This window comes from Barbus barbus, assembly GCF_936440315.1.
Source record: "Barbus barbus genome assembly, chromosome: 39".
NCBI lineage: Eukaryota > Metazoa > Chordata > Actinopteri > Cypriniformes > Cyprinidae > Barbus > Barbus barbus.
The window spans coordinates 19,651,643-19,660,479 of record NC_136717.1 but is presented as its reverse complement, the minus strand read 5'-3'; the positions used below and the strand labels follow the sequence as shown (position 1 = coordinate 19,660,479).

At 42.1% G+C, this 8,837-nt stretch overlaps 1 protein-coding gene across 1 annotated transcript in view; it reads right to left on the bottom strand.

Moving 5' to 3' along the window:
• Positions 1-3,654: 3,654 nt before the first annotated feature.
• LOC306859021 (scavenger receptor cysteine-rich domain-containing protein DMBT1-like) overlaps positions 3,655-8,837 on the bottom strand; it is a gene marked incomplete at both ends in the record, with an annotated part of 43,665 nt that continues 38,482 nt past the window's right edge. Inside the window, 11 exons of the mRNA XM_079399832.1 lie at positions 3,655-3,728; positions 3,912-3,971; positions 4,175-4,267; positions 4,366-4,587; positions 4,692-5,006; positions 5,442-5,513; positions 5,621-5,923; positions 6,048-6,365; positions 6,442-6,765; positions 6,859-7,173; positions 7,319-7,633. Of these exons, the coding sequence (XP_079255958.1) occupies positions 3,655-3,728; positions 3,912-3,971; positions 4,175-4,267; positions 4,366-4,587; positions 4,692-5,006; positions 5,442-5,513; positions 5,621-5,923; positions 6,048-6,365; positions 6,442-6,765; positions 6,859-7,173; positions 7,319-7,633 (2,411 nt within the window). The remainder of the gene's footprint in view (positions 3,729-3,911; positions 3,972-4,174; positions 4,268-4,365; positions 4,588-4,691; positions 5,007-5,441; positions 5,514-5,620; positions 5,924-6,047; positions 6,366-6,441; positions 6,766-6,858; positions 7,174-7,318; positions 7,634-8,837) is intronic.

Sequence of the window (8,837 nt, the reverse complement as noted above, 5' to 3'; positions counted from 1 at the left end):
TTTCTGTACAGCTTCTAACTTTTTACAATCCAATTCGTTATCAAGTCTTCTTTGAGCCAATTCGTCATCTAATTTTTTCCTTGCTAATTCTTGTTCCAATTCCAACGTCTTTTGTTTAACTTGCAAATCATGTTGCAGTTTTAACAACTCGACTTGCTGTTCAAACGTTAATACACTGGATTGTAGCTGCGGACCTACAGTCAAACTCGAAGTGCGCTCACTATCTGATTCCGACGCTCCCTGACTACATCGTCTCTGCAATTTCTCGTCAGGTAACACATTCTGATCAACCAAACACGCACGAATGAGGTCAAGCAGCTCATGCTTCTTGGCTCCCTTCAGCAAAGTTAAATCAACTTCATAGTGCTTAGCCACACTATGCAATTGTTTAATACGTCATGACTTTGACTGACTTAATATTCAACGCTGCAAGTAAGGTCACTGAAGGAGCAGCCAAAAACGCCTCAAGTGTACTCATTATTACAACTTAAATTACAAGTCACCAATCAACAATCAAACCACGCTATAATCTACAAATAAACACCCAATAGCAATAAATCTAACCAAACAAACGAAAACTACGCCTATATCTCAACATCTTTCGGGTTATTAAACAATTCCAACCACACAAACTAAATCAAGCGAAGTGGAATGCAGCTCACGTTACAGGATAACCACGGAGTTTCCCCCTAAACATTTACCCCCCTACTATTCTGATCTATCTTCACACTAAGTCCAAGAACAAGGCTAATTTACTCACCAATACCGATGGAGTCGTACTGCCCCGACAAAAGTCAATTCAGCCGGTGCTCCACGGCGGTGCCCTCGTTCGGACTTCAGTGACTAGCAACCTAAACCCACGCCACAGCGCACTAATTTGGGAAAAAACAAGCTTCGTAAAATGTCATCCTGCAACATAAGTAAACCTACAAACAAACTTCGCTACTCACACTAAGTGAACAAAACATGGTTGGTTAAATTGCTCTAATCTGCGCAAATACTCCCATTTTTTTTTTCAACCAGAGAACTAATTTTAATGATCAAAATACTAAAGTAACATTCAATTCATTAACTAAACACTCGATGCGGACCTCCCCAACAAACACAACGCGTGCCAGCTGATTAGATTACCACCATCAGCTGATCACCGGTACCTTTCATTCACAAAAAGTGAACCAATGACGTAGCACTACCCACGCAACTAGGCCTACACAATATTGCGAATTATAGTAGTCTACTTACAAATCGGGATCCAAATGGCCGGACGAGCCCCCATATGTCACGACTACCTAGCTCACAGTAGCAATGACATAGGGGAGACCACACCGTTTGTTATATAAATCCAAAATAATTTATTAAAACTTTAAATCAATGAATGTATCAAGTCAGTAAATGAAAAAGCAAAAGAAAACTAATCAAAAGTGTAATGCAAATCAGTCAAGTGTAGACTATGTGTACTGCAACGAAGACAAATAGAAATAGGAGTAGGATGGTGCTGGTGCTGGTGCTGGTGCTGCCAGCCAGCCAGAAGACCAGAGCAGAGACGCGCAGCCCTGAGCAGACTCCGAGCAGTCCAGAACAACTGGCAGGTGGTGTTTTTAAACAGTCCCGCCCATCAGCTACTGTCCGATGGACCGAAAACAAACAGCTCCCCCTTCAGATTGGGGGGAGAGAGACGGCCCAAACATATTCTGTCCATGGTGGAGTGAGCACACCCAACACGGCCAAGCCGGGCGTGACAATTTCTGTATTACTATAGCGGTTGTAGTAATTCTACAGGGCACTAGGGAGAGAGAGCTTGCATACAGGATACAGAGGTAGCTGATAGAGAGAAGAAGGAGATTCGTTTGGTGGAGGGAGCATGTGGTTGTGTTCCCTTTTGCTTCCAAAAAATGTCTGAATCCTGATTGAGAAACCTTGTGGTTTTAGCTCAATCTAAAGGACCCCTTAATATTCTAAATATCTTTAAGCTTGTTTTTACACCGCCCTAGAAGAAGGGAGAGTGTTCATGCAGCTGGATGTTTATGCTCAAAAGGATTTGGTATGCTGAATTGAGAAGGAAGAAAGTTGGAGTTGGATTGGTGCCTCAAACAACCACATTATTTCAGCGTACTCAATGTTTTCCTATATACTGGACTAAGCCTGCAACGATTGGGGAAGTAGTAACATTTTTTTTTTACTACCTCAAAGACACTGAACAGTTTTTTTTTTTTTTTTCTGTTTCTGAAATCAATTGTTTAAGTTTTTGGAGCTTTGTTTTGTTAATAAGAGGCTTTAAGTTAGATTTGAGCACTAGAATAAACAAGGAGTACACAGAATCAGCTCGGTGGTTGTTTCTTTAATTTAGTAAGATCAAAAGAAATTACTCTGGTAACACGGGAAGTGTTACAATAGTTCTCTGGTGTGATTGGTTGCTCTTCTAAATGAGTTAAAAACAAAGACAGAACAGACTTTAGTCAGGGCAGCACAGGAATGAAAACAAAATTGACAGGAATGAAAACAAGACTGTGAGGAATAGAAGTACAAAATGTTCAATGGATTGTACTGTTGTTTAACAACATGTCAACTGTTCAACTGACGAAACATCTTTACGAAAAACTTTCAGTAAATAAAAACTTTTTGAAAATGATGTGATCAAGGACCTTTGTACAGTAGTGTATGCCACTGTTAAGACTGTAAGTCTGTCCCTCACAACCTAATTTTCATCCACATAAAATATGCTATCTACCTTGACTAAGGTCTATAAACAGAACGTCTCGGTTACGCATGTAACCCTCGTTCCTTGAAGGAGGGAACGGAGACGTCACGTTGGTGACCGACAAATTGGGATCTCGCTTAGAGAGACCAATCCACTTCGAGTGTAACTAAACGAGCCAATGCACATTGGCATGCGATTATTGCATCCAGCTGCCACTGATCACAGCGTGAGTATAAGTAGGCAGCAGGTGCAGCGCATATTCAGGTTTTTGCTGAGGAACCGAGCCGGTGACCCGGCAGCTCAGCAGTGGTACAGCAGCCGTGGCGACGGGACGTGACGTCTCCTTTCCGTCCTTCCATTCCCTATCAGTCAGTCACTCTGAGTCACGTCAGTGACCGACGAATTGGGATCCCTACCAAAGGGCCATGGATACTGCCCCTTCCAGTGTCCTGTGGAAGCCTCCTGCGCCCTCTTTTAGGGAAAAAGCTCTTTTAGCGTACTGAAGCGCACAGGGGAGATGGTCGCCTGCAACACAAACAGGGGGTAGGGCAACCTGATGTGTGCAATCCACTCGACACAGGAAGAACCACCGCCGCTGAAGGACCGTACCACCAGCACGAGAGTCTTACGAAGAGCGTGCTCAACTCGTTGAATTCACTCGTCAGCAGAAGTCAGGAGCAGAACGATGTAACCGCTCGGCTCCGAAGCGAAAAGCTGACTTTGCGCTGCACTTGCTGCCTACTTATACTCACGCTGTGATCAGCGGCAGCTTGATGCAATAATCGCATGCCAATGTGCATTGGCTCGTTTAGTTACACTCGAAGTGGACTGGTCTCTCTAAGCGAGATCCCAATTCGTCGGTCACCCACTTGACTCGGAGTGACCGACTGATAGGGAAACAGATTTACTGTTCACCTTCACCAAAGGGTTAAAGAAGTGAAAGCCATCAGCTGAAGTTACTGACCTGTCGGGCCTTTAGTGGTGGAGAAATCATTCTGGTATTCAGGTGTGACTCCTTTTGCAGATTTTGCTTTAATAAAAATATAAATATGTATGAAAGAAAGATAACCATATCTAAATAATGTGCTGAATTGTGTATATAATTTTATAAGATAACTTTTTAATTGCATTTTAATAAATTACATATGCTTTACACAACATACATAGGTTAATGTATGTAGCAGGTAACATTACTATACATAAGTCCTCTAACCTGAAAGAAGCTCATCAGCATCTTCATACCCAGAATGCTGTTCTTTAGAAAGTACACTTCCTGTTATGGAGTAGAACCATCATACATTCACAATCACAAATTTGCCAAAACCCCCACTTCCTTTGGATCATTCAACATTTAACGCTATATAATTTCAAATAACACAAAAGGTCCCTCAAATCAATGTAATTTATTCCACTCATCCCTCTGAAAGTGATTATCCTGCTGATCTCCACAAATCAGACACTATGGCACTTACTCACCCTTCTGAGTGAGGAGACTGTGTCTAGTCGGCTTGTGCTGAATCTCCTCATAAACGGCCTCAGTCGTCGTCCTGTGTCTCCTCTTAGAGAGAGCTGTGAGTGTAGACAGACAAACCTGCTGTCAGTTCACAACACATGACTGATCACACACTGAATAAGACACAATATGACAGTCTCTGGATCTCTCCTACCTCTCCTCATCACTCTGTTCTGTTGAATCAGTATAAGCAGTGGCACTAAGAGCAGTAAGAGCACAACTCCCAGGAGAATCAGAAGCACTGGGGGGACGGAGAGAGACTCTGCTGGAGAAGTTTGTGGAGGAGAGACTGATGTTGAGTGCACTGGAGGAGAAACTGGAGGAGAAGCTGATGTTGTTGTGGCAGGAGTAGTGGACACTGACAAATTTGGAAAATCTGTTGAAACAGACACAAACACATTCAAAGCTATGAATGCTCTGAATGTACCAATATTACACATTTTAATATGGTCTAAAGATAAATATTAGTTTTGATGTGACCTGCGCAGGTGAGTCCAGCGTGCTCTTTGTGGGAGCAGTCAGTGTGGTTTTTCAGGGAGAGAGGACAGTCCCACAGGTGAATCTCATTCCCTCTGCACTCGACTCTGTTCATCCACACAACACCTTTACCAGCACCAAAGACTGAATTCCCATCAGCCCTCAGTGCTGCTCCACAACCCAGCTGCCTGCAGACCACCTGAGCATCGCTGATGTCCCACTGATCATCACAGACTGAGCCCCACACAGCGTTATGATACACCTCCAGCCTCCCAGAGCACCGGCCCTCCCCTCCACTCAGTCTGAGAGGAACATGATCTAAAAACACACACATCACAAAAAAGTAGATACATTAATTGCCAGCAGAGTACTGTCAGAACAGCAGCATCTGCAGAGGAGTGTGTGATCATTTGTATATCCCAAGATGAAATCCTAGTTTCTCATATTAGAACACCATTATCTTACGTCCCTGTCGGAAAAAAACAGCAAATGCTGGGTAGATATGTTATGAAGCATGGAAGCTGGTTTAAGCTGGTCCTGAGCTGGTAATGAGCTGGTCATGTGCTGGTCTAAGCTGGTCCTAAGCAACTAGCTCCTGCTCAGGACCAGCTCATAACCAGCTTTTAACCAGCTCATGACAAAACTAAGGACCAGCTTAAACCAGTTGCCATGCTTCAAAACATACCTAGCCAGCATATGCTGTTTTTTTCAACAGGGGTTGCATTCAACATTCATAATTTTCCATGAACTTACCTGAACACCGTCTCTGATGGGGAGATGTGGAGCATGTCAGAGAGCTTCGAGGAGACTCATGGATCTCCTGTTCTGTAACAACAATTAAATATTATAAAATGTATTCCATACATCTTCTCAAAGCATTAATACTAAAGGATAACTCTTATATTGTTTACTGCTGGAAAAATCTGTTTGACCTGAGCAGATGATTTTGGCCACTTCATCTTCACCACAGTCATTCTGTCCCCAGGGTAAAGATGGACATTGCCATAAAGTGGAATCATGTGGTCGACATGTAACTATATCCAGCCAGTTAGGAGCTGATTTCACTCTTGGTGTAGAATCAGACAAATCACCAGATCTTCCACAGTTCAGCTCTTGACAGATCAGACTCGCCGTGTCTCTGTCCATCTTGTTGTAACACACATTTCCCCAGGATCCATTGTAGAAAACCTCCACATTCCCTTCACAGCCCTCAGTTAACCTGATCTCTTTAAACTCTACATGAAATGTGAATTTTAAATTCACAAATTTGAAGAATGTGAACATTATGGACACTTGAATGTTGAAATGTGTAAAACCTTATACTTGATTTCAATGTAAACAATTTAGCAGCATGTTAACCTGAGCACACGACTCCTACATCCTCCTTGTGATTACAGTCATGTTTTCCCCAGCCTGGAGAAGAGCAGCTCCACAGGGACGTCTCATTCCCCTCACACTCCACCTCATCCAGCCATATGGGTCCAGAACCAGGACCAAACCAGGCTGGTACCTGCTGGTTACTGAGGGCCACTCCACACTGCAGCTGTCTGCACACCACATGGGCATCTTTAATATCCCAGGAGTCATCACACACTGTCCCCCATGAGCCGCTGTGAAAAACCTCCAGCCTCCCTGCACAGTCTCCCCCAGAACCCACCAGCCTGATGGACCCACGACCTGCTATTCAGAGAAAGAAAAACACATTATTGATCACTAACAACTGAAGAATATGCCCAGATGTTGTTTTTCTCACCAAGGCAGGTGATTGACAGCTGTTGTGTGGAGCTGCAGTTGAGAGTTTGTGGAGAGCTGCAGTTCCCCAGATGAGCTTCACTCCCAGAGCACTGGAAGCCCGTCACACACTCATGACTGTGTTCAGGACTGGATGAAGAGGAGCCATAGAAGTTCAGCACAGAGCCACAGCCCAGCTGTCTGCAGACCACAGAGGATTCAGTGAGACTCCAGGAGTCCAGCAGAACTCTCCTCCAGGCCTGATGGATGAAAACTTCCAGCTCCCCCTCACACTGTCTCTCTCCAGACAACCGCACCCGACCCTCATGAAGAGCCAGAGAGGAACCTGAATTGTGTTAGAACGTAATGAAATAGTGTTTATAAAATACATTAAAAAGTTTTTCAGTAACACAACACTCTCAAAGTCCAAAAAGTTTACCAGAGCAGATGACTCCAACATCTCGTCTATGAGAACATTCAGCTCGACTCCATGAAGAGATGGAACATTCTGAGAGTTTTGTTTCATTCCCGTCACAATCAAACACATCAGCCCAGATTTCCCCACTTCCCTCTCCAAACCAGTCTGATCCCACAACAGACACAGCAATCCCACAATTCAGCTGTCTACAGAGGACACTGGCAGCTCTCATATCCCAGCATGCATCACACACAGTGCCCCACTCATTGAGGAACTGAAGCTCCACCCTTCCAGAACAAGAATCTGAACCATTTATCAGTCTGAGATCAGTGTAGCCTGAGCGAAGTAAAGAGAGTTCAGAAGCAATGCATAAAACATTTTTAAGCTAAGCTGTCATTAGATTGATCACACTATAACTCAAACCTAAGACAAGACCTAGTATCAAAAACAAATGAAGAGATACTGAATATTTATACTCAACCAGAGCAGATCAGTCCCACAGAGTCGTCACTGGTGCAGTTGTGTTTGTGTGATGATGATATTGAACAGAATGAAATATGTGATTCGTTTCCTCTGCACTGAATCTCTTGTGTCCCCATCTGAGCGTCTCCTTTCCCAAAAGCAGCTGCTCCCAGCACCTGTACAGGAGCCCCACAGTCCAGCTCTCTACACACAACCTCTGCATCCTGCTGGTCAAAGGCAGCATCACACACTGACATCCACGTCTGATCATGAAGTATCTCTAACCTCCCAGAGCAAAGATGAGAACCATCAGCGAGTCTGGAGCGTTTATGACCTGTTTATTTTGCATAAAAGTGAGCATTAGGTGAGCATGTTTTGTTTAACAGGTTCTGGATGTGGCAAGTTTTACATCCAATTACATTTTAAACGCTCAATAAAGTGTTTTCTACATATATACACTTTTAAATGTTTACTGTAGTACATAATGAAAGGGATTTTTAATTGAATTTCCCAAAAATGAAAATTGTAATCTCATTGTAGTTTTTATTCACTGAAAATGCTTCTTGAAGCTGGACAGTTGAGGTCGCCAACAGTGTTGGGGGTAATGCATTACAAGTGACGCGAGTTACATAATATTACTTTTTTCAGTTAACTAGTAAAGTAACGCATTACTTTTTAATTTACATGAAAATATCGGAGTTACTTTTCCAAAAAAGGTAAAGCCAGTTACTTTTTTCCCATTTATTGTCTGACAGTGCGCTGTGTGAACATGCTGTTACTGCAGTCCTATACTAAATGTGAATGTGCATTAATTCCCACTTGCAAAAAAACTGATTTAATATTCATCAAAATGAATTAAAACAGTGAAATGCAAACTCAGAATATGACACAAACCTGCAATAATTAAATATGTTAAACAACACAAATGTATGTAATCCCATTTTATTAACCAATGTCTTTGCTGCTGACCCTTGATGACCAATGACCAGTTCAACCATACTAATAAGCAAAAATGACTTTAGATAAGCTAACAATTGTGCTTAATTTTATTGCTGAAGAGTGTTGAACCTTCTTCTCCTGCGTTCTACTTTACAGACGTGAATTTACTTTTCCTTCAGCCTAAGGTTACTCATTACAATTTTTGGTGTCAAAGGGCTTTTACATTTGCTATAATTAGAACTTCTTGTATTAAAAACAATCAAGCCCTGCTCTTATTTAAAAAGTAACACAAAAGTAACGCAACACATTACTTTCCATAAAAAGTAGCTAAATAACGTAATTAGTTACTTTTTTAGGGAGTAATGCAATATTGTAATGCATTACTTTTAAAAGTAACTTTCCCCAACACTGGTCACCAATGCCTTTAACTATGGATGGTGTACTGTAAATATTTCTTTAGATCATTGTGAAAATGCAGTAAAAATAGTCATGGCAAATTTACATTATTTTCCAAGATGCCTAATTCTTAAGTGGTAATTAATTCTAAGAATAAAACAGACATGTTTAAATCACATCCAAAAATATATATATATCTTTAT